Below are 25,691 nucleotides of genomic sequence, written 5' to 3' on the forward strand. Positions count from 1 at the left end.
ACACTTGAGTTGTACAGTATGCTCATTTTGTGGATTGTCAGGATTATTTAAACACTGTGTTTCCTTGACTCTGAAAGTGCTGAGGATCATCTGACTTTAGATTTCATGGAGCAAAATAAAAGCATTTACTTAAAATAACAAAAGGAATTACTAGTCATGAGAAAAGATGTCTAACCTTCTAAGCTGGGAAAGATAATATTGGCCATACTTGGTCCCTGTAGACTACTTAGTTTAAATATTACTGGTTTGTTACTAATATCTCGAATCATGGAAGACTTTGTGGGGCATTATCCTGCTTATTTCCCATGATTGGTGTAGAGAAGGTACATTCTTAGGGCAGGTGTTGGCATATAGACAATTAATAGTGAACATAATTAATCATATTGATGTGGGGATTTCTTAGAAATGTTAAAATAGGAAAATTACCTTTGGTTAGCTGTGTTGCTTAGATCAGTATTTCTCCATTTGTATGCATACAGAATAGCAGAAGGCAACATGAAATATGTGATGTTTTTAACCATCTCTCTCTTGATTGATGTGATATATCATCCAGCAGTTAAGAAAAAACTGTCTCCCAAAAAGGACCCCCCAGTTAATGCTTATGCTGAGATTTGTTTTTATAAATCAGGATTAAAAAGTGACTTTTATCCCTAGAAAAGTGTTATTTGAAATGTTGAAATACTCACTGTGAGAATAAGAACTGAGTTATACAGTGTTATGTTAATTGCATTTTTGTGTCTAGCTCAGTGAAAATGACATCAAGGTCAAACAGTGAAAGAGTAAGAGAGAAGGACTTTTTGAGTCCTTTACGTAAAATAAATTTTATTTTAGAGTTGTTTAATCAGCAGACTTCTAAAATGGTTGTAACTGAAATTATACTTAACATTATGTTTCAGATTTGGTACATTAAGACTTTTCTGCCAATAGACATTTTATTTATATATTATTTTTAAATTACCTCAAATATTTAGGAAGTCTCAGGAACTCACAGGGTGAGTGTTCAGGTCCCAGACTGGTTTCAGGATATATATATTGAATGGTCTTCTTTCATGGAAGATTCAGGATTCACAGTGTATGAGCTATTACCAAATTGATGTTTGTATGTTTTAATGTACAGATAGATAATGTGTAGATAGCTTATATATTGTGTGTTGATGTACTTGTCTGGTGGTGTTAATTATATCTCCTCCCATTTGATTTCCTTCAAAAACTGATTTGAGTTGAGAGGCATGTAAAAAGTTCTAAAATGAGAAATCTTAATTACACTTAAAAAGGGGTTAGGAAATAAAGAGCAGTATACATCAAATGATAATATGCCTCACCCTAAAACTACCGTGTATGTAGCATTACACTTAAGTAGGAATTATCATTCTGATGTGTAACATATGTTTCTCCTGTCTGCTTTAGTACTGGTAAGTCCTTACGGCTTAAACGGCACGCTAACAGGCCAAGCATACAAAATGTCAGACCCAGCCACCCGTAAGTTGATAGAGGAATGGCAGTATTTCTACCCAATGGTGCTGAAAAAGAAAGAAGAAATGAAAGAAGAGGAAGAGTTGGGATATGATGATGATTTCCCTGTGGCAGTAGAAGTAATTGTTGGTAAGATAAAATGTTTTGCCTGAAGAACTTAATTCTATATTCTTCATCTTGCTTAATTTAAAAAGATAATCATTCAGATTCATCAAAAATAATCTCCATAATTTTCCCATCTTTTTGAATTCTCTTGATACAGTGGTATTTGCTGAGTAGTTATCTTGCCTGAAGCACCAGTGGTCCCTGTATTCCAAATGCTATTATGATAGTGTTGGAACACATGTTTAAATAGCTATTAACTTATGAAAGGATGGAACTTATCACTTTTGGCAGTACCTAATGAGCATCTCATTTTCACCACTGAGCTTTGACTCTGACCACTGGAATAATAAGTTTGGCAGTTCTGGCGTGACCTTTTTCTCAGGCCTGTTCTCTCACTTGCTATCCTCACAGGTGGTGTTCGGATGGTTTATCCTTCAGCTTTTGTGCTGATCTCTCAGAATGACATCCCAGTTCCTCAGAGTGTGGCCAGTACCGGGGGCCATATTACAGTTGGGCAGCAGGGGCTTGGGAGTGTGAAGGACCCGAGTAACTGCGGGATGCCTCTCACCCCGCCCACTTCTCCAGAACAGGCTGTCGTGGGTGAGTACGATCCAGGAACATCCTGGGGGGAAGAGATCCCAGAAAGTCATGTAGCGCCCCTGCCGCGGAACAGATGAGAGAACACACGGAGAAATTCCTGGTGGAAGAGATGGAAATGGGCTAATGTGGGATTTTACAAAATAGAGAAGAAAAATTGTAAACAAACAGTTTATGTGCTTCAGAATTTTAATTGTGTCTGTGTTAGTCTTTACTCCAGTTAAACACCTTCGTTATTTCTCTTCAGTTCTACACATGCATCCACCCTTTTACACTGATGTGCATGTGTGCACACACATGCCTCCGGAGGCAAGATGTGGTGAAAAATGCTAAATCAGAATAGTTGACGTGCTTGCCCAGTTGGCTATTGCCAACAGGGACAAGTCTTGGGTGAATTCTCTTTCCTTGTTACAAAGTTAGTCTGACATCCAAGAGCTCTGAATGAATGCTTTGTCCTTTGAATAATCTGTCTACACAAATGACAGATATTAATTAACTTGAAAAATTTGCCCATTTCAACATTCTTCCTTGAGAAAATTCAGAAATTATTTAAATTGGGAAGATGTTTCCTTTGTCAAGTAGTATATATTCTGTATTAACTTTTTTGTTGTTAATAGTTGACTTCATTTTAATTAAAAATATGATCACTAAGAGAAGGATAGTCATCACACTTGAGCTGAAGTAAGATTATTTATAGGTATTTAATGTGGGCCATATTGGCAGGAACATCAGTAATGAAGTCCTGTCCTCTAAACTTTGAAAACGGGCTATCAAGCATGATACATGCTCATCACGTGATAATTTTCATAAGAATGAAATAAGGCAGTATTTAAAAATTGCTGCCATAGTGCTTGGCATGTAGTGACATTCAATAAATGTACATGGTTAAATAACATTGGGGAAAAGTATAGACTTTGTGATTGAACACACCTTTTAAACCTTTTAAACCCTAGTTTTTACTAGGTGAGGGACCTTATTTAATTCTCACACTTGTTTTGACACCAGTTTCCTTCTCTGTTAAATTCTATAGTTTCCAGGACTGTTACGCATGTTAGATCGTGTACCTGACATGCTTGATAAACAGTAAAACCACATACAAACAGTAGTGCAGGAATTCACAGAAGTGCTCAGAACTCCAGTTTCAACACACAGTATTTTTATCAGCTTCCCCGGTGGCGCTAGTGGTAAAGAATCCGCCTGCCAGTGCAGGGGGATGTAAGAGATGTGGGTTTGATCCCTGGGTTGGGAAGATCCCCTGAAGGAGGGCATGGCAACCCACTCCAGTGTTCTTGCCTGGAGAATGCCATAGACAGGGGAGCCTGGCAGGCTAAGTCCACGGGGTCACAAAGAGTCAGACGCAGCTGAAGCAACATAGCACACACATTAAGTTATCTGGAAGGAATAACTCAGCTATTGTGTGGGGGACATAAAAATGATGTAACCTGTAACTTATAACATGTAACAATGCTGTAACATGTAACCTTTGGGGTTTTGTTTTTTGGGGGATTGTTTTGGCTGGCCTACACAGCTTGCAGAATCTTAGTTCTGCCACCAGGGACTGAACCTGAGCCCCTTGCAGTGGAAGCACAGAGTCCTAACCATTGGACTGCCAGGAAATTCCTAGCCTTTGTTTTTAAGAGCCTTGTAGTTGCTAAGATGGTGAAAAAATGTACTACATCCAGCTCTGAATACAGTAGAGCAGAGAATTTGGATGATCCCTTGTGAAAGGATTTGCCATCGGTTGGTTTTTATTAAAACGACTTTCAAACTGAAAAAGCAGAAAAACCCTTGTATAGTCTTTTTATAATTATAATAATATCATAGAGAAGATGATAAGTCTAGAATTGTCAGTATTTTGAAAAATGTTAATCATATTTCATATGCAAGTTTGGATTTTTAACAAACTACCGAAGTCAGCAATTTTTGTTTACATTTGTTACTGTTTTGCCTGGTATTTAGTAAAATTTGTGTTCAGCTTAAAATTGAAGGCCTGCTGTGTGCATGATGCCTTGACCTTTGATCAGTTCAGAGCTCTTAAATTCATAATTCAGAAAAAAATGCTTTATTCTGGTGGATTTCAGTTGTGTACTTTTACAACTATAGATCTTTTAGATTTCTTCCCCTCTAATTCCGTGTATATCATTGTACTACGCCCTGGGTAAGTAAATCTCTTGATGTCTCCTTATTTCCTAAAACAGAAACACTAAATGAGAGTGACTGATGTATTTGTCATAAAATTAATTTGTCCAGCTTTATACATGATAACATCAAATTACAGCTTAGGACTCCTAATGCTCCATTTGCGAGAATCCTGCTTAGCCTCCTTGAGGCTGCACTTGAATGATGTTGAGCACGGCCATGCTTTCCTGGGCATAGGACAGAGGGGGTTACTTTGCCCCTTAAAATGGCCAAACATCTCTTAGATTAGCATGGGACCTGGGAGGGCCAGAGTTCTGGCTTGTGTGAATAGATAGATCAGCTTGCCTCTTCTGTTTATGGAGATAATTTGAGAAGCAGCATTCAATATGCATTTAACAACATCTAATACAAGTCTCATTTAATTCCATATAAGATACCACCCACATTTTAGTTAAATCATTAAAAGCTATTGAAAAACATTAAACCACCTTTAATCAGAAAAGATTCTGTGGCTGGCTTTCCCCACAACCTCTCCTGTTTTGGTCATAAATAATTCCCTTATGATACCATGGACTAATAGTCTGTTTGGCTATACTGTTGAGTGTTTGGGGTCAAAGAGCTATGCTATCTACTTCTGTTTGTTGCTTTACTTTGCCTAGTTTTATAATAGGCATTTGAAAATCCATTGTAAGGTCAAAATGAAATATTTTGTCCTGTGAGCCAAGTCAGAGAACTTTTAAGATTAAAAGATAGCAGTGAAAGATCAAATTTCTTGTCTCTGTTAATTTATCTCATTTGTATTATAACAATACTTTGCTGGGGAACAAGAAAGCTTCAGTTCCTAAGAATGTAAGCATTGGGGTTTGCTTTATTAAAAAAAAAAGTGGAGCTGAGATTAACCAGTCAATTCCATACAATGGTTGTTTTGCATTGATACCAAGAAATATTAGTTTGTGATATTAGGTTGCTTCTTTCTTTTTCACAGGAAAGTGAAGGATTTCAGAGCACTTTAAAATTATTTCAGTTGAGATATTTTGCATCATAATTCTATCAGGAATAAAACCCTCAATATGTTTATGAAATCAAATACATAAAAGTAATCGAATCAGAATTTAATACTGAAAACTGACTTCATTATTTGTCTTGTATGAGATGAAAGTAGTAAAATACTTAGAACCAATAACTAATCTTATCAACAGTTAGAGTAGGCATAATAGAAAATGGCCCTGAAGGAGGAAGTGGCAACCCACTCCAGTATTCTTGCCTGGAGAACCCCGTGGACAGAGGAGTCTGGTGGGCTACAGTCCATCGGGTCACAAAGAGTGGGACGTGACGGAGTGACATAGCATGCATGCCACCGAAAATGTATTGCATACCAAGTACAGTTGGAAAATCTAAATGGAAATATTAGAAACCAGTGAATTTCTAATCCTCTGATATAAAATGTTGAGTCAGTCTCTTTCATTTCTTTGGTATTGGCTTTCATAGGTGGTGTCTGGCATAAGGATGAACAGCTCCACACACACAGATTTGAAATTTGACCTTGTTAAGGATTTCTTTCTCCTGCCCAGGGCGCCGTGTGCTGTTGCTACACAGCCATTCAGCTACATGAGCATAAAGCTCCCTCTACTGTCTTCTTCTGTCTTGAAACTCATTTACTGCATTGAGATTTAAAAACTCAGACAATCCATGCATGTTTATATCTTTAACGTTGTCGTGTTGAATCCTCCTGTGTAAGTTATCTCCAAAACCTCTGAGTAGGAATGCCTCCTGATGGATATGCCATTGTGGGTATGTGAGTGTGGGTATTGATGTGACTGAAAGCTATACTGACACAGATTTACTCATAGCTATGGGTAGCGTTATTGTCAGGGGTAGTAGCAAAGCTGCCATAATCAGTTCAACAGTCCAGTGTCTATGTTAAATAAATAAGGGGCTGCCCTGGTGGCTCAGATGGTAAAGAATTTGGCTGCAATGCCAGAGACCCAAGTTTGATCCCTGGGTTGGGAAGATCCCCTGAACAGTCTGTGCACTAGGAGGCCTTTTCAGAAAATTCTGATCTTCCAAATTGTCTTTTCTTTCCTAGGTGAGAGTGGAGGTACGCAGAGTGCTGTCAGTCACCTAGGTTCCCAAGACGGGGGCATGCTAACTATGCACAGTCCAAAGAGATCGGGGAAGATTCCTCCAAAACTCCACAATCATATGGTCCATCGAGTCTGGAAGGAATGCATCCTCAACAGAACCCAGTCCAAGTATGTGTTTTCCATTCTGTCTGGGTGGTGGTTTACCTGATATGCCTTTTTTTGCCACATGAAGAGGATCAATCATATGGCACTGTTGTGTGACCAAACCCTGAAGGGGGTCGTTGAATTGTTAGCTCATCTTTCTGAACATGATAGAGTAAAATTCAAAGCAAAGATGTTAGAATAATTTGATGGCCAGGAAAATTGTGAAGTTCTTTATCATCTCAAGATTGTCATGGTGTTCATCTGACATTTTTTAGCACAGCTGACTCGGAAATTCACCCTGAATATCAGGAGAATAGTTGTGGGTATGGTTTTTCCCTGTGTACCTACTAATGAATGTTTGCTATTTACAAAGGAAAATGACCTTCATTGCCATGTTTTCTATGATACATTGGCCCCTTGTTTTAATTGACAGTGTATTTCTCAACTAAACAGATGAGAGTTAGAGAAGTATTTAGTAGCTGTTATGCTTCTGTTTCTTGATTTGGGGAAATTCTTTTCTTCCTCTACCCAACTCCCCTTTCTTGTCCACCTCCCTCCAGTCTATCCCCTCTAACCTCCTTCCCTCCTTCCTTAACATATTTTTGGAAAAGAGTAGGAATCGATTCTAAGACGAGCTATCATTTTAATTGCAGGGATGATAATGTCAAATTGTAGTCAGTAAACACTTTTTCACTTATCAAGAATTATGTAAACACATTCAGCATATTTTCACATGTTTTTGATATGACTGAGATGTCCACCTTTTTGACTGATACAAGTGAACAATGAGTCTTGATTCTCTGGAGCAGAACAAGTATGGACATTTTTGTCAGTAATTCCAAAGGAATCATTTAGATGTTAAGTCAGTGTTTCTTAAGTGACTACTTTTAAAAACTTTACTTATACACATTTAAGAGCTATCCTTCAGACCTCGGACCTAGCTTTTAACAAATTCATACTATATATTTATCTCCCAGTTAGTGGCTCTAGAATGGTAGCTCAGACCATTCTGAAAGAATGGTAAAGAATCTGCCTGCCATGTAGTAGACTGAGGCTCGTTCCTTGAGTTGGGAAGATCCCCCGGAGAAGGGAATGGCAACCCACTCCAGTATTCTTGCCTGGAGGATTCCATGGACAGAGGAGTCTGGCAGGCTGCAGTCCATGGGGTTGCAGAGTCAGACATGACTGAGCAACTAACACATATAGAATAGGCTACTAAAGATTTAGTAGGAAAAAATCTAAAATAATTGCAGTGGGAAATCATGTCATGTTCTAGAATTTAAAAGCTATCTCTGTTTGCTTAAAAACAGTCCTTTCCTTTAGAATTATTGGTACAGGTATTTTCATTTCTGTCTGCAGTGCCTCAACAATTTCCATGTTAACATTTTCTTTTTCTTTCATTTACCATCTTTGATTTTTATCACCACTAACCTTTCCACCAATTCTTAACAGATCAGAGCCCTTCTTTCAGCAGCACTGCACGGGGAAGTGAGACGCCCAGAAAGGCAGGGGAGGGTGGAGAGCAAGCAAAGTCCGGGCAGAGCCATCAGTGAGATGCAGCATCAGCTGTAGTAGGACCCACAGTGCAGGGGGGCTGCCCAGTGTTCCTATTTATGCAGCAATAGATGTCTTTAGCTGCCAGTTATTACGTAGGAGACATCTTTGATTCTTGTCTTTTGGTTCACATTATATACATGGAGTGCTGTCCTTAAATGCTAGTAAATGTAGATGTTTTAAGAGTGATTTAAACAGTCTGTCTAACAAAGAAATAAAGCAGAACAGAACCAAAAAAATAATCTGTCTGAAAGTATATGATTCATAGATGCTATGAAAAGATAATTTTTAAAAATTTAGGTTCTCTCTCCAGAATTTAGGTGACTTTTTAAAAACTAGCTGCAAATAGTGTTAGATAGTGGTGTTTTCATTGCTATCTGTACCACCCATGTTAAAATGTATATTGATCTTAAATAAAAATATTTTGAATCTGATTTTCCTTCTGGTGCACGGACATAGTAGTTGACTTCCCCTCTGTCCCCCAACCCTACACCTTGGGTTGCTCTAAACTGTCTTATCAGCAGGATACTGTTACTGTGTAAGATGTATTCATGTCTTTCTAACATCCTTTTCCTTCCCAGAGGTATGAATATTATCTCATGTTTATACAAACCACATATTTTAACCTTTTTTAGGAGGAGCCAAATGTCCACTCCAACTCTTGAAGAAGAGCCTGCTAACAATCCTGCTACTTGGGATTTTGTGGATCCAACCCAAAGAGTCAGCTGTTCTTGCTCTAGGTAGGTAGGGGCTGAGGCAGAGCAGTAATTGGATAGAGTTGGACAGAATCATAGTACATTTTGTTGGTTGTCTCGTGGTCTGAGAGACCACTTCTTCCACATCATTTTGCTTTGTCTTCTTTATAAATCTTCTACTTCCAGTGCTAGAAAAAAGCTTGCTGTTGTTTTGTGTCTATGTAGAGGATACAGTTTTATTATTGGGACTCAGACTGAACCTTTTTAGACAACTGACCCTGTTAACAAATTGCTCCCGCAGATTTCTTCAGGATAACTTCTTTAGAACTAAAGGCATCAGTTTAACAAGACAATCTCTTGCCATTTAAATGAGTTTATTTAGTTATTCTTAATTATAAAGTTGAGATAAATATCAAGCAAGTTGGCTTGAATTAATAGAATTTGGATTAGAATTTGGATAGAATTTGGAATCGAATTTGGATTAGAATTCTATGGAAATAGAATTTCCATAGAAAATTTTTCTTGTTGGTGCTGGTGTTTTTTGATGACTGAAGTAGATATGTGGTAATAATATATGAAGAAAGCCAAAATTGTTGCTCATTCATTTAGATACTTGAGTGGAAACCCAAATTATTTTCTGAATATTCACTTAGCAACTTAGAGTGGCTTTGCTTCCGTTTGATACTGCTCAATGCTTATACAAAGGTCAGTTGAGATAAGTATACTTGAAAGTTGGCTATCCATTTCTCTAGTTGAGACCACGGAGTTCTTAATGTGGCATATATGAATTGGTTTCAGGGTAGGGAGGAGGTCACGATGCCCAGAAATCTCTGCAAGCACACACATGCGTGTGCACATGTTTGTTTATACACATAGGCAACAGTTTTAACAGCTTCTTCTTGTCCCCCCCCCCCCTTTCCTATAAGTTGATTCTCTTTTATCAAGCTCTGCCTTGGTAGTCAGCTTTCTGTTGAGAGATGCTATCTTAAGTGCCTAATGAAACCCTTGATTGATTTTTCAAGGAGGATGTTTTCAGTGATATTCTTTGCTCATTAAGAGTCCTTACTCTGAGCTGGAGAGAATCTCTCTAGTCCCGGGATAGGAGTGGTACACCAGCTGAATGACTGGTCTGCTTTCATCTCTAGGCCATTGTTAATCATGTGATTATGAGGAAAAAAGGTATTTTCCTAATAATATTGACTTCTGAACAGCTTACAGCCAGGTTATGGTCCACCTTTAGAAAGTACATAGGATAAAAATTTTAGTGTGTTTAACTTCACTTGTATGTTCCTCTTATTTTTTCCTGCTTTTTTCCTTAATCTAGATTTTTTCACTTTTTAAAATAATCCTTTTACTGGTTTCTATCACATTTTTATTCAGTACCTTGAATTATTTTTACCTAAAGTATAAGTAAATAACTCTTTTTCTTTTGTCCTCTGGAGTTACTGTTCTGTCTCCTCACCAGCTTATACCCTTCAGATCTTATTTGTAAATATGCATTCCATTCCATTGACTTCTAAATATTTATCTCTACACCTGACTTCTCACATGTACTCAAGTCTTGTATTTTGCAAAGTGCTTTTAAGATATACCCTTAATATTGACATCAAACCAGGTACCCTGTTGCAGTCATTTCTGTCAGTTTTCTCCTCCTCGGCCTAGAAACTATCATTTATCTTCCTTAGTTTTCTAGATCAGTTTCACCATTGCATTTCACACTGACTTCCTTTGAAATGTCTGTACAGCCACTCTGCTTTCCTTATTCATTAGTCACCATGTGTTCCTACACTCTGGCCCAGCTTCTGATTCCTTCTCACTAGTGCCACATGGTTGCCTGGTGGGCCTGCTGGGCCTGTTGGGCCTGCTGCTGGCTTCAGGGAAGTCCCGTACCCATTCACAGATGTGCAGTGGTGGTCTGTTCCGTACTGGTGTATCCCTTATTCTGAAGGTTCCATAATGTAGCTAAGTTGCTAAATGCAATAGAAGAAAATGGCTTTATAAGATTATCCACCTTGCACAAAGTCCTTACTTTGAAAGGGCTACTATAAAATATCTATCTCAAAAGATCAGTGTGGTTAAATGCTCTTGGAGAAAATCCACATCAAAAAGTTTTATGTAAAAGACTTTGAGAGCTTCGGTCTTAAAATAAGCACCCTTAGATGATATAATTGAGATATTTTCAGGTAAGACATTCATCTCTCAGTGTGGTACTGTGCCCTGGAGATTTAAAGTCCAGTTTTTGCCTTTTTGACAGTAGCTTTAAGCTGCTGACTTCTTCAAAGTCAGGATTTTTTTTTTAAGAGTAGCTAAGACTTTGGCAAGAGTGTTTTCAGATTATCTACTGCAGGATTACCAAACCCATTATGGAATGGTCCACTCCTCACGCTATTTAATGGTCTTATGGGGCAGGGTGGCCATCCTGCTGTCCCACTAAACCATCCCATTATGCCACACAAATCCATTTTACTGCCCACTAGGGCATCGTTTAGTGCAATGCAACAGTAATTTAATGCCACCCTAGTGGCCTCAGAGAGTTACTGATACACTGGCAGGAGAGCTTATGTTTTTCCTGGGAATGATTTATATATTGGGAGGAACTGGCTGACCTGCTGTATTAACTTTTTTGTGCAGATTAAACCTTAGCATTATCTAGTAGGCCCTTACTGAGCAATTTCTCACACCCATCCCTGCCAAGAAGTGTGTTAGGTTGTGAGCAGACTTGCTATTCCTACTTAGATAGGACAGATGCATTTGTATATATGTGTGTTGTTTTCATATTCACTCACAACCATTTTACTTCTGTCTCATTTTAGCACATTTCTTTAAGATCCAAAGTTGTGTTTTATCCCTTCTTTGTTGGATAATAGTAGTGTATAAGTCTCTTAGTTATTTATCCTATTAAATATTCTTAAACTGACCCTTAGTTTCACACTTTGTGGGAGAATTGCATAGTTATCTTGTTCCTGATTTACAGCACTCTAAGCTTTTATAAACCATTCTTTGTTGGAGTTAGTCGGGTGTTGTAAAATAGAGATTGGAAGCTTTTTTTTGCTGCCTTTCTTGACAAATGGTCTTGGTTTTAAAATGCCATACGAATAGATTGTCTGAGGCCCTCACCAAATTTGAAAGATTTGAGGATTTTCAAATTAGTATTTTTGTAGAGGTTAGCAGCATGTTTAACGAATATTTCTTAAGGTTACTCGATGGGCATGAGTTTGAGTAAACTCCAGGAGTTTGTGATGGACAGGGAGGCCTGGTGTGCTGCGATTCATGGGGTTGGAAAGAGTCAGACACGGCTGAGCGACTGGACTGGACTGAACTGAACTCTTATCTACTTGACTTGCATGTAATTGGTTCATCATTTCTTATCAGCATGTGTTGCAGTTTTTAGTCATTATCAATATATTTAACACCTAGAGTCCATTTGGATGTATTAGTGCATATAACACGCTCTTGAAAAGGTGTAACCTTGTCAGAGGCATCTCTTCTGTTGTATTAGAATGGTATAGTTATATTCACCTGTGTATTTACTTACCTCATTTTCATTCTCATTTCAGGCATAAACTTTTAAAACGTTGTACAGTAGGCCCCAGTCGACCTCCCACAATATCACAACCAGGGTTCAATGCAGGACCATCATCATCTTCATCTTTACCGCCTCCTGCTTCTTCTAAGCACAAAACAACAGAAAGACAGGACAAGGGAGACAAGCTGCAAAAGAGACCCTTGATACCATTTCATCACAGGCCGTCTGTGGCTGAAGAGTTATGCATGGAGCAAGATCCACCGGGACAGAAGCTAGGCTTGGCAGGGATAGACTCCTCCTTAGAGGTGGCTAGCAGTAGGAAGTATGATAAGCAAATGGCCGTGCCTTCCAGAAATACAAGCAAGCAAATGAATCTGAATCCTATGGATTCACCTCATTCCCCTATTTCCCCTCTGCCGCCAACACTCAGCCCTCAGCCACGAGGTCAGGAAGCAGAGAGTTTGGACCCACCCTCTGTCCCTGTGAATCCAGCCCTCTATGGAAATGGGCTCGAACTCCAACAGTTGTCTGCTCTGGATGACCGGACTGTCCTCGTCGGCCAAAGACTGCCTCTCACGGCAGAGGTCAGTGAGACCGCCTTATATTGTGGGATTAGGCCCTCGAACCCAGAGTCATCAGATAAGTGGTGGCACAGTTACCATCTCCCATCCATTGATGATGCTGAGTTCCGGCCTCCAGAGCTCCAGGGTGAGAGATGCGATGCCAAAACGGAGGTAACCTCAGAGAGCACTGCATTGCAAAGGTAAGGCGACCCTCCACCCCACCCCCCGACCACCCACCAGAAGGCCAAGGCCATAGGTTCCCAGGAATCAGGGCCTTCAGATCCAAAATAGAAGAGGTCCTTCTTCACCATTCTAGACTCTGCATTTGGAAAAGGTTTAAAAGTCAAATGCTTTATCCAACATATTTATCATATGTGTCATTATTTAAATGCTGGCCTATAAAGGTTTTGTTGTAAGATTAGCTTACTAGAATTAATTCATTTTTGGTCTGCTGTTTGTTAATCAAAGAATATAGCTTTATGGGACTTTCCATATTGCAGTCAGTGCCTTCTTTGTATGTTGACACTTTTAAGGAAGGCTTTACATGCGTTCAGGTGTGTATCATGCATCTAGTAGTAATACTTCAGAGGGTTATTTAGCAACCTGTTACTCTAAACAGTTTATACAGTTTTTCTCATGTCATCTTCACCACAGCCGTATTGCTACCTTTAATTTCATAGCTGAGAAAGAACCTAGGGTCATGCAGTTAGTAAATGACATGGATGGAATTTGTGCCCAGACATTCTGTTCCCAGAGCCCATCTCTGCTGTTAAGTGAAATCAGTGGAATCAGAAACAAAAGTATATGGCATTAACAAAGGCTACTAAGATTTATTTAATTGTGAATATAGTCTCTGAAAGTCACTTGAAGGTGAATTTTTTAGTTTTCTTTGTTGTTAAAGTTTAAGCTTCTAAATGCTTTTAAATCACAAATGTTGCTTTAAAAAAAAAAAAAAGTCTGGTCTTTTTACTATTTCTTGCTTAAATCATCATTCATTTCCCCTTCCAGACTCTTAGCACAACCTAACAAACGGTTTAAAGTCTGGCAAGACAAGCAGCCGCAGATGCAGCCCCTCCACTTTCTTGACCCATTGCCTCTGTCACAACAACCTGGAGACAGTTTGGGAGAAGTCAACGACCCATATACTTTCGAGGACGGCGACATAAAATACATCTTTACTGCAAACAAGAAATGCAAACAAGGGACAGAGAAAGATTCCCTGAAAAAGAATAAGGTACCACTTAACAGAGAGAGAGGCCAGCCAGGAGTGGGTTTCAGTCTATGTCAGTACAACACGTGTGGGAAGACTCTGAGGCAGAATGTTTGAGATAGTCTTGCCTGATTGCTCTGTCCCCATATTCATGCTCTTGGTACTAGTGTATCGAACAGCGTGTTGTTCCTCTTTATGTCATGGCTCACCTTTGTTCAGAAGTCGGCCGAACATAAATGAAGCCTCATAGCTCCCAGGCTATAGCTTGTACCGTGCATGTTTCCTCTCATATGCTAATTCTTGTTGGCCTATGCTCCCTGCTTATTTCTTTTTAATTATTATTCCAAAATACCCAAAATGTAAGGGAAAATATTGGTAACAGTATCTACCATTTATCAGGCGCTCACTGTTTACTGTGTTACGCGCTTTACCTCTGTATTTCTCCGAATTAATATCATCACTACTCCAAGTCTGTGTCAGTATAATTTTACTGGTTTCATTATCTTAAAAATGAGTACTGGGGGTGTCTGCTGTCTTTAGCCTTATATTTTAAACCATTCTAAAATACTGGGCCATTTAAAGAAATATTCTTAAGAACAGAGGAAATAAGAGAATGAAAGGAGACCAATATAGTTCAAGAGAATACTTCTTATGCCTGTCTAGATCCAGAAAGCTTGAAGCATAATTCAGCCTCCAAAATATGTTAAAGGCAGCTTTTAAAACCGTGACAGGTCTGTGATCAAACCCCACCAGTACTGTTGAGGCATAAAATCCCGATTGACTCAGATTGAGGGGCAAGTGTGGGAGTTTTTGGTTTCAGTTTAAAATCAGGGATGAGGACATATCTTTTATTTCCTTTGGTTGCATAGACCATGGTTTATCATACTTGTGCTCATAACAAGTTCCATTCTGCCCTCTAATTCTTTGTGTTCTCCCTCATATTCCACACTTTGGGTTGCTGTTCATGTGTTTTGTTTGGCTGAATTTATTACACAGTCAGAGGATGGATTTGGTACCAAGGATGTCACTACACCAGGTCATTCCACGCCGGTGCCTGAAGGGAAAAATGCCATGTCCCTTTTCAGTTCTACTAAAACAGGTGTGTACACTGATTATTTGCCTCACTTGGACTGTTGCTAAAGTAAATGCTAGGGAGATGCTTCTCTATTTAACATTATGTGCTGATTGTATTAGCAATAATTTGACCTCATCTGTAATATAATTTTCATAGTTTGTTTTTCAGTTCCTTTCAAAACTGATAAGCGTACTTGGCACTAATTGTATCTCGATTTAACTGACAGCGTAAGGAAGCATTTGGCAGGCAGGGCTTGCTCACTGTCCTCTCCTCACCCCTTCTCCTTTGAGGAAGCTGCTTATTCAGTGCCTTTTGCCTCCTTCCCACAGATGTCCGGCAGGACAACGCTGCTGGCAGGGCAGGCTCCAGTAGCCTCACACAGGTGACAGACTTGGCACCTTCCCTTCATGACTTAGACAACATCTTTGATAATTCTGATGACGACGAACTTGGGGTGAGTCTGCAGTAGCTACACAAAACAAAAATGCACTTCAGTGGATGGACTTAGTGTTTCAGTATTTCTTTATAGTTTGGTCTACTGAATTGGGAGCTCATATTTCAGGTTCTAAATGTTCTTCAAAAATGTTTGTGTACCTTGAAAGGATTCTGAAACTTATTAGCATAGTCTCTGATAACCCTTGGGTTTTGTTTGTTGATGGCTTTTTTCCATTAGTGTTATTCCTGTTGTAAACATTAAAATCTTTCATTTTTTTAACTCCTCAATATGAGACTAACAGGAATATATTATGTAGTCCCTTTAGCTTAGATTTTAAAAATAATGCCCTACATGTAGTGGGGCATACTGAATTTTTTGAACTTTACCATACTGAACTTTATGTCACAGGATAGTCAGCATTTTGAGAGATAATTACAAATATGATTTATACTTTCTAGGATTATGGCATCATAGTCAGGAAATAGAATTTATACACGCAGACATTAAATAATACAAGGTGTCATGTGATTGGGATTCCCTGGCAGCTCAGCTGGTAAAGAATCTTATCTGTGATGCAGGAGACCCTGGTTTGATTCCTGGCTCAGGAAGATCCCCTGGAGAAGGGATAGGATACCCACTCTAGTATTCTTGGGCTTTCCTGGGAGCTCAGATGGTAAAAGAATCCGTCTGCAGTGCAAGAGACCTGGGTTCGATCCCTGGGTTGGGAAGATCCTCTGGAGGAGGGCATGGCAACCCACTCCAGTATTCTTGCCTGCAAAATGCCCATTGGACAGAGGAGCCTGGTGGGCTACAATCCATGGGGTTGCAAAGAGTCAGACATGACTGAGCGACTGAGCATAGCACAGCACATCATATGATTAAAGTGACAGATTAGCATTTATAATTCTCTGGAGAATAGCTGAGCTGAGTCAGGAAATGTGTGTTGTCATCATCCTAACTAAGCCTGTACCTTTGTGTAAACAGAAGTGCCCCTGTTATCTCTGGGGGCACCTAGAGATGAGTAAGATAGGCTTGCTCTTCAGTGAAGTCAAAGTATTAGTTCACTTTTCTTTGATTTATATATTTACTTTCCCATCCATCCAGTTGACATGATATTTGTTAATTATTTAATGATCAGTTCCTTTGTGGCTGGTTCTCTAGGTTTATAGATAAAATTAAATTACCAGTCTTATGCTTGAGGTGCTCACAGACTTTAGGAGAAATAGCATATAAATAAAGTTTAAAATATACTTAGCCGTGTGAGTGCAATAATTTATCTGAATCTAAAGATGCTACCTGTTCAAGTACAAAGCAATAGGCAAGCAATATTTTAGTAAAGGCTTGAAGGTTAAATAGGAATCAGGTTTCTAAAGCCCATTCTCACTTTAAAATAAAATATATCTGGTTAACAGACACTATACACCAGTAGTATTCTAAGTACTTCTTTCTGCCTCCATGGACTGTAACCCGTGAGGCTCCTCTGTCCATGGGATTCTCCATGCAAGAATACTGGAGTGGGTTGCCACCCCCTCCTCCAGAGGATCTTTGTGACCAGGGATTGAACCCTCATCTTGATCCTGCATTGGCAGGCTGGGTCTTTACCATTAGTGCCACCTGGGAAACCCAAATACTTAGAAGATGGGATAATCATGATCTCAAAGAATGAAATTGACTTGAAATGTGGAAAGATTTTGTTAGTGAGAAGCAGGGGAGGGATGTGTGTTTGAGCCTGGAAGGAGTCTTGGTTCAGCAAAGAGAATGAACTAGCTGGGGCCTTGTGAGATAGTGAGCACATTGATCTGTTTCCTGAATGGGGGCGGGGGGGGGGGGGGTAAAGATTGCTGGGGCTGGGGAGGTGCTTGACCGCAAAGAGAATGAACTAGCTGGGGCCTTGTGAGATAGTGAGCACATTGATCTGTTTCCTGAGTTGGGTGGGGCGGGGGGGGGTAAAGATTGCTGGGGCTGGGGAGGCGCTTGGCCACACTTCAGGCTTTGGAACTCAGACTTCGCTGGTAATGTGCTCTTCTGAAGGCTGCCGAGTGGGCAGCTGACCTGGTAGAAGTGGGTGCTGTTTTACATCAGTCTGATACATGGAAAACAAGAGTACTGTTTGGTAACTTGTTGGATTGAAAAACAAGGACCTAAATTCAGGCAGTGGCTGCATTAAGAAAAGGACGTGGCAATGTGAAAAACACTGTCAGAAGAAATGACATGTCCTTATTCTTTGACCCAGGCATTGGAGATCCATTTTGTACCTGATTGTGTCTGTAAAGCCATGTATTATCTAGGATTGGTTTTAGTGAGGGTTAGTTTCAGATTCTTTGGTTTGGTGGTAGTGAGAAGAAAGTGTGAGAAGTAAAGGAATTAAAAAGAAATGGAAAGAGAGATGTAAGAAAAGAAAAAAACAAGCATTGTAGAGCCGCCCAGTTTCTGTTAATAGCCAACATCCCTAGTGATTTTTGTCTCTGCTCTGAACCATCATCCTTACTCTCTGTATAAATTATGAATTACTGACTAAATGAAGAGATGTTTACTCTGGTTTTTTTAAAATATATTTTAGTAATGTTAATATGCAAAGGGGAATTGGACAGTTTTTAATCTAATTCTCATTTCTCTGGAACGGTTGTTTCTACTCTGACTTCTGGCCTGGCATTTAAACAAAGGAACAGGTTACCTTAGAATCATTTTGCTAATTCATCTTATTAGTAACTGGAATCTGGAGACTGTTGTCCGGGTTTTCACCTCACAGAGTTTAGTTTCACGTTTCAGCTCTATGACACGAATGTGTGCCTCGTGGCTCAGTCATGCCAGCTCTTTGAGACCCTGTGGACTGTAGCCTTCCAGGCTCCTCTGTCCATGGGGATTCTCCACTGAGTAAGTGAACATAAATAAAAGGCCTCTATTTGTGAGATTTTTTTTTTTTTTTTGCTTTATCTTGCATTCAGTTCATTTGCATTCTTAAAGATAATGTTGCCTATTAAGGGACTTAATTTGGGAGGTGACTGTGGCTCAAATCATGAACTCCTTATTGCTAAATTCATACTTAAATTGAAGAAAGTGGGGAAAACCACTAGACCATTCAGGTATGACCTAAATCAAATCCCTTCTGATTATACAGTGGAAGTGAGAAATAGATTTAAGGGACTAGATCTGAGACAGAGTGCCTGATGAACTATGGACAGAGGTTCGTGACATTGTACAGGAGACAGGGATCAAGATCATCCCCAAGAAAAAGAAATGCAAAAAACCAAAGTGGTTGTCTGAGGAGGTCTTACAAATAGCTGTGAAAAGAAGAGAAGCAAAAAGCAAAGGAGAAAAGGAAAGATATACCCATTTGAATGCGGAGTTGCAAAGAATAGCAAGGAGAGATAAGAAAGCCTTCCTCAGTGATCAGTGCAAAGAAATAGAGGAAAATAATAGAATGGGAAAGACTAGAGGTCTCTTCAAGAAAATTAGAGATACCAGGGGAACATTTCATGCAAAGATGGGCTCAATAAAGCACAGAAATGGTATGGACCTAACAGGAGCAGAAGATATTAAGGAGAGGTGGCAAGAATACGTGGAAGAACTGTACAAAAAAGATCTTCACGACCCAGATAGTCACGATGGTGTGATCACTCAACTAGAGCCAGACATCCTGGAATGTAAAGTCAAGTGGCCTTAGGAAACATCACTACGAACAAAGCTAGTGGAGGTGATGGAATTCCAGTTGAGCTATTTCAAATCTTAAAGGATGATGCTGTGAAAGTGCTGCACTCAATATGGCAGCAAATTTGGAAAACTCAGCAGTGGCCGCAGGACTGGAAAAGGTCAGTTTTCATTCCAGTTCCAAAGAAAGGCAATGCCAAAGAATGCTCAAACTACTGCACAATGGCACTCATCTCACATGATAGTAAAGTAATGCTTAAAATTCTCCAAGCCAGGCTTCAGCAGTTGATGAACCGTGAACTTCCAGATGTTCACGCTGGTTTTAGAAAAGGCAGAGGAACCAGAGATCAAACTGCCAGCATCCACTGGATCATTGAAAAAGCAAAAGAGTTCCAGAAAAACATCTATTTCTGCTTTATTGACTATGCCAAAGCCTTTCACTATGTGGATCACAACAAACTGTGGAAAATTCTTCAAGAGATGGGAATACCTGACCACCTCACCTGCCTCTTGAGAAATCTGTATGCAGGTCAGGAAGCAACAGTTAGAACTGGACATGGAGCAAGATTTCCAGGAGAAATATCTATAACCTCAGATATGCAGATGACACCACCCTTACAGCAGAAAGTGAAGAAGAACTAGAGAGCCTCTTGATGAAAGTGAAAGAGGAGAGTTGAAAAGTTGGCTTAAAGATCAACATTCAGAAAACTAAGACCCATGGCATCTGGTCCCATCACTTCATGGCACATAGATGGGGAAACAGTGGAAACAGTGGCAGACTTTATTTTTTGGGCTCCAAAATCACTGTAGATGGTGACTACAGCCATGAAATTAAAAGATGCTTACTCCTTGGAAGGAACGTTATGAGCAAAAGTTATAACCAAAAGTTATGACCGAAAATTAGATAGCATATTAAAAAGCAGAGACATTATTTTGCCAACAAAGGTCCATCTAGCCAAGGCTATGGTTTTTCCAGTAGTCATGTATGGATGTCAGAGTTGGACTGTAAAGAAAGCTGAATGCTGAAGAACTGATGCATTTGAACTGTGGTATTGGAGAAGACTTCTGAAAGTCCCTTGGACTGCAGAAAGATCCAACCAGTCCATCCTAAAGGAAATCAATCCTGAGTGTTCATTGGAAGGACTGATATTGAAGCTGAAATTCCAATAGTTTGGCCACGTGATGTGAAGAACTGACTCATTTGAAAAGACCCTGATGCTGGGAAAGATTGAGGGCAGGAGGAGAAGGGAACGACAGAGGATAAGATGGTTGGATGGCATCAGCGACTTAATGGACATGAGTTTGAGTAAACTCCAGGTATTGGTGATGGACAGGGAGACCTGTCATCCTGCGGTTTATGGGGTCAGGAAGAGTTGAACACGACTGAGCAACTGAACTGAGCTGAACTTAGCAAATCAAAGAAAAACCTTCTTCAGATGTATTGAATATACATTTAAATAATTTTATGAGGTAAGGTTTTTTTTTTCCCCATGAAGGTGAACAGTAGTTGTAGAAGTAGGAATGTGTGTGCTCAGTCGCTAAGTTGTGTCTGACTCTTTGTGACCCCACAGACTGTATGTAGCCCACCAGGCTCCTCTGGTAATGGAATTTCCCAGGCAAGAATGCTGCAATGGGTTGCCATTTCCTTCTCCAGGGGATCTTCCCAGCCCAGGGGTTGAACCCACATCTCTTGCATCTCCCACATTGGCAGGTGGATTCTTTACCACTTGAGCCACCTTGGAAGCCCAAGAAATAAGAATAGGAAATATCTTTTGTGTGGGGTAAGAGTAATGGCTTGGGAGGGCTTGAGGTCATCTTAGGCTGCCTGCTTCCGAGCAGAAGGAAAATCAGACTGATAACCAGTTGCTACTTGGAGGCACCCCCTTGTGTGATTATTGTGTCCTGAAACTGCTTCTCTCATGACCTTGGTGAGGGGATTGGCCCAAGGTCTGGGAGCTCTGCTCGGCTGGCAGTCTGCCTTCACCTGACCTGTGACGAGAAGACCCAGTCAGTGCTTTTCTCATACTTGATAAGCTTGTAATCATCTCTTCTGTGTCACTGTCTGCTAGTATTTCTAGACGTTCACCTGGTGAAAACTTTGTAAGGAAGTGTGTTTCTATTCTTTTAAAATATCAATAGTCATGCACTCTAAGCAATAGCTGACTATCGCCCTACTCATATATAAATGTGCTGCTCGGTTTTAATAATTAATAATCTCTTCTTAGGCTGTATCACCTGCACTGCGCTCATCAAAAATGCCTACAGTTGGGACAGAAGACCGACCTCTTGGGAAGGATGGAAGAGCTGCTGTTCCTTATCCACCAAGTAAGAAAAGGAAATGTAGCTTCAGCTTACTGCTTATAATATATACATAATGTTCTCATCCTCAGTGGTGCCTCATCTGAGTCCCCTCCTTTTTTTTTTCTTTTTTTTTTTCATTTTAACAGAATACTGAAAGTAAATTAAAACTTGTATAAATTGGTGTTCCTAGGGTGGCAGGTAGCTTAGAGACCCATTTAAATTTGAAGTCTTTTTCCTTTTGTTTTCAAATTAACTTTCATGGTTTAAAATATGAAAAAATGTTTTAGGTTTGTTTTTCTAATAGTCCTTTCCTAGTAGGACAAATGCTGCACAGTGGTTTTCAGAGCAATATTTTGCTATAAGAGCTTGTGTGGAATGTTTCAATTTTCATAAATTTAATTCATACAAGGGTAATGAATATTTGTTTTCTATGGTCCTTTTTATGATTGATAATGAAGATTTTGTGTTTCGTTAAAGAGATCAGCTAGTTTTATTATGTATGTGGACGAGAAACTTCCTTTTTTTCCTAAGAAACATGATTCTGCAAGAGAGAAGAAAGTCAAGGTTGCTTATATGGGTACTCTGGAACTGAAACACAGTTCCATTGCAAATCATTCTTTAATACCTTCTCATTAACTTCAGCTGGTAATGAGAACAAATTGAGGGGAAAAACCACCATGTCATAGGGATGAGTCAAAAAGTTTTATGAACCTATAAATGTACTGCTGATTTACTCAAATGTAGAAGTGTGAAGTATACAGAGATTGGATTTTGACAGCTTTAGTGGATCCATAGCTTTTTAAAATATGCAAAGCTTTCTCAAGCATGACATGTATGAAAATGAATAATGATAGCCAGCCAGTTGCTGTAGTTTTTTTAATTAAACATTTTTCTTTTTTTATTACTCTGCACTGCAGAATTTTACAAACATGAAACTCACAGATTAAAAGAAACATTATTAAAGTAGATTCATCTGGAATAAGGCAGATGAATGAATTCTTGCCTTGCATTTAACCAGTTGCTGTGCTTTTTTTTGACACTTTGATATGTAATCATGTTAGATGTTAAAATGTCTGATAACTTGTCCCAGATTATTCACTCACAAACCATCCTACTAGTTAGTGTCATTGCCAGTAAAGAATATGGTGTACTTTCTCTTTTTTCTCTCACTTCTGTTCCAAAGGGAATTGCTTCAGTAAGAAGCTACTCAGAATTTTATGATAAAGTACAGGTTATAAGAATTAATAAATTTGAAATATTGCAAAAATATTGGCATCAGGAAAATACAGATAAACAAGAGTCAGAGGATCTTATTAACATGTCAAAGTATGTGTGCGTGTATGTGGGTGGGTGGGGGGACATATATACATAGTATTTTCCTCCAAAGATGCGACAATAAAAATAGCATGGCAAGAAGCTCTTAATTTCTGCAGTAGCTTATTGTACATCGAAGTGGAAAAACATAGCATTTAATGTCTACAATAGCAGCACCATCCAACACAAGTACAAGGGAAGCCACAAATGAGAGCCACATAAGGTAATTTTAAATTTTCTATTAGTTGCATTAAAAAGTAAAATGAACCCTGTGGAATTAATTTTAATAGTTTATTTTATTTAACTCAGTGTATCCAATACATCATTTTTATATGTCATCAGCATAAAAATACTGAGATTTTTTTACATTCCATTTTTGTATTAACTCTTTGGAATCCAGGTACCTTTTGCACATCAGCATCTCTCAGGATGGATGGGGCCCCCTTTTGAATGCTCCATAGCCATGTGGCTAGTGGATCCTGTATTGCATAGCATAGGTCCATAATTACTCATTTGCATATATAATAATGGAGAAAGCACCATACAGTAACAGCGAGATTTAATTTAGCATCAAGTCTGTGTTAAGTAAGTATTGTTACATTAATTGAAATGAAACATTTCTCTTAGGTTTTATTATAAACCAGTCACATGACTTATCTTGGAAAGCATGTCAGTTTGAAGTTTGAGACTTTCAGTTGGCAAAATGAAAGAGTTGGGCTTTGCATTGACTTTTTATTCTACAAGAGCGCTTACTGTTTGTAAGGGACGAGTACTGAGAACTTACCCTTGGTGATGGTGCTTCTGTTGGAAGGCTTCGGTCTGCTGCATAAATACTTGATATACAGGATAGGAAATGAGGGTGTCCTGAATGGTGAGTTCCTGCTGAAGTGCAGCAGGTCTTGAGGACAGGCAGGGATGAGTAACTGGAGCTTTGTGGGTAAGACTCTTAAACTCCAGTCCGTCCTGGTTGCTGTTCTCACACTCACTTTAGTCATTTTATGGGAAGAAAATTGAACAGGCAGTTCTACTACAGGCAATATTTTTCTACTTTAGAGGACCAGAATGTTTCTCTAGGTTGCTGTTTTCTTTCTACCTTACCTACTTTGAGTCCAGTTCCCTATTTTTCATCTCAAAACTTTTTAGGGTCATTTCAGGAATTTCCTGTGACTGAATAGCATTTTCCATCTTTTTCTAATCAAACCAAAATTAGGAGGGAGGACTAATTATTGCTGACTCTCACTACTTTCTGAGTATTTAGATGGACCTGGCAAACTGTTCACTTCTGTGCATACCTTATCTCATTTAACGTGCACAAAAAATATGAGGGAGATATTATTCCCATTTTGTAGATGAGGAAATTAAAACTATAGAGAGGTTACAAGTCTTCCTGAATAGCTCATAATGAGAATGGTGAAGACTGCTTTTTAACATAAATCTCTGGCAAGTGGAATATCATTTTATCCATACTTTTTGTCTGTGTTCTCTCTTACCTTTGACAAAAATGATGAAGGTGGCTGAGGCTTTGCAAACTGAGATATATAACTGTATTCGGTAGCATCGAAGAAATTGAGGAGCCCTAAATGGCAAATGCCTTTTTTACACATCTCAGAGAAAATTTGAAAACAAATTTAATAAAATAATTTTGGGCTAACATTTTGTACCATAGCTTGAATACTTAAGAAAGGGCTGTGTTTAAGTTCATTGCCATTTTAACTCAAAGTGAATTTATATAGTTTTGTTATTTTCCAGATATCTGCTTTGTTAATTAAGTTCTGTAATGTAACAGGAGTTTGAAGATTTTATGAAGCAGACACATGTTTTAAAACACTCTACTTACAAATTAATTTTATAATTTACATTGAACAGTAGCTTCTCTTTGGCTTGGGAAAAGGAATAGGGACCAAAGGTTAAAGGTGATGAATTTCAAGAATAACCTATTTTTCTGTATTAAAGTTTTTAGTCTTATTTTAAAGATGTATTGATTTGGTTGCTGCTGCATCTGAAGACCTGTTTTTCAGTAGCAGGACTTATCAACTCTATAATCTCTCCAGTGGTTCTATGATAGTTTCTGGCTTGGCTTGTATCCCTAATACTGTGGATTGTTATATGGTGTTAGGGTCAAATACTATTACAGCAAGAAAGTAACTTGAAGATCATCTTGGGAGTTTTACAATAGGTTTTCTTCTTCTTTTCTCTCTTTTTAACTTTTTTTCTGTAGCAGCAGCAGGTACTGTTTTGTCAAATGAAATCTTATACAGAATCCTATTATAGAAGTTAAATAGAAGTAGAGCTTCTCTAATGGAAGTAAAAGTTGAGATCTGAAACCCTGCCTATTGGCCTTTTTTTGCCCCTTGTTGGTCCCCAAGGCCAGGAGAGGGTAAATTATTCAGGATTATATAAATAACTAGGAAACATGGTAAAAATCATCTAATCCAGAGGTTCTCACCCTTTTCTGCTCCAGAGGGTGGAGTCTTCCCCTCCCTCCATAAACAAAGGGAAGAAAGCAAGCCTAATGAGAATCACACTCTTAGCCAAGCCTTTCCTTCTAGATGAAGAAGCTAGGCCCCGGGGGAGGAAGTGAGCAGCACACAGCAGTGCTGTGGTGGGAGCCCCTGCGTGGGGGCCGGCCCACCGCTGCTCCTCTGTACAGCTCTGCCGCAGGTGCTAGCTGGGACAGAGCACAGGGCAGCTGTTCTTTTAAGTTCTGATTCAGTTCTGTAAGTCGTGTTAACATCTGTTCAGTAGCTACAGTAAATTATACCACTGTAGACAGTAGTTAGTTTAAATGTTGAAGTTGCTAGAAAGAGCAGTGTGGTTGAGAACTGGG

General features: G+C 39.1%; 1 protein-coding gene across 1 annotated transcript in view; it reads left to right on the plus strand.

Moving 5' to 3' along the window:
- The window catches only part of MED13L (mediator complex subunit 13L), a 281,837-nt gene that overhangs the window by 221,283 nt on the left and 34,863 nt on the right, over positions 1-25,691 (plus strand). Inside the window, 9 exon segments of the mRNA XM_070475321.1 lie at positions 1,408-1,602; positions 1,990-2,178; positions 6,401-6,566; positions 8,732-8,836; positions 12,349-13,080; positions 13,889-14,114; positions 15,087-15,189; positions 15,495-15,619; positions 21,475-21,574. Of these exon segments, the coding sequence (XP_070331422.1) occupies positions 1,408-1,602; positions 1,990-2,178; positions 6,401-6,566; positions 8,732-8,836; positions 12,349-13,080; positions 13,889-14,114; positions 15,087-15,189; positions 15,495-15,619; positions 21,475-21,574 (1,941 nt within the window).

This window comes from Odocoileus virginianus, chromosome 12 (genome assembly GCF_023699985.2).
Source record: "Odocoileus virginianus isolate 20LAN1187 ecotype Illinois chromosome 12, Ovbor_1.2, whole genome shotgun sequence".
NCBI classification, from domain to species: domain Eukaryota; kingdom Metazoa; phylum Chordata; class Mammalia; order Artiodactyla; family Cervidae; genus Odocoileus; species Odocoileus virginianus.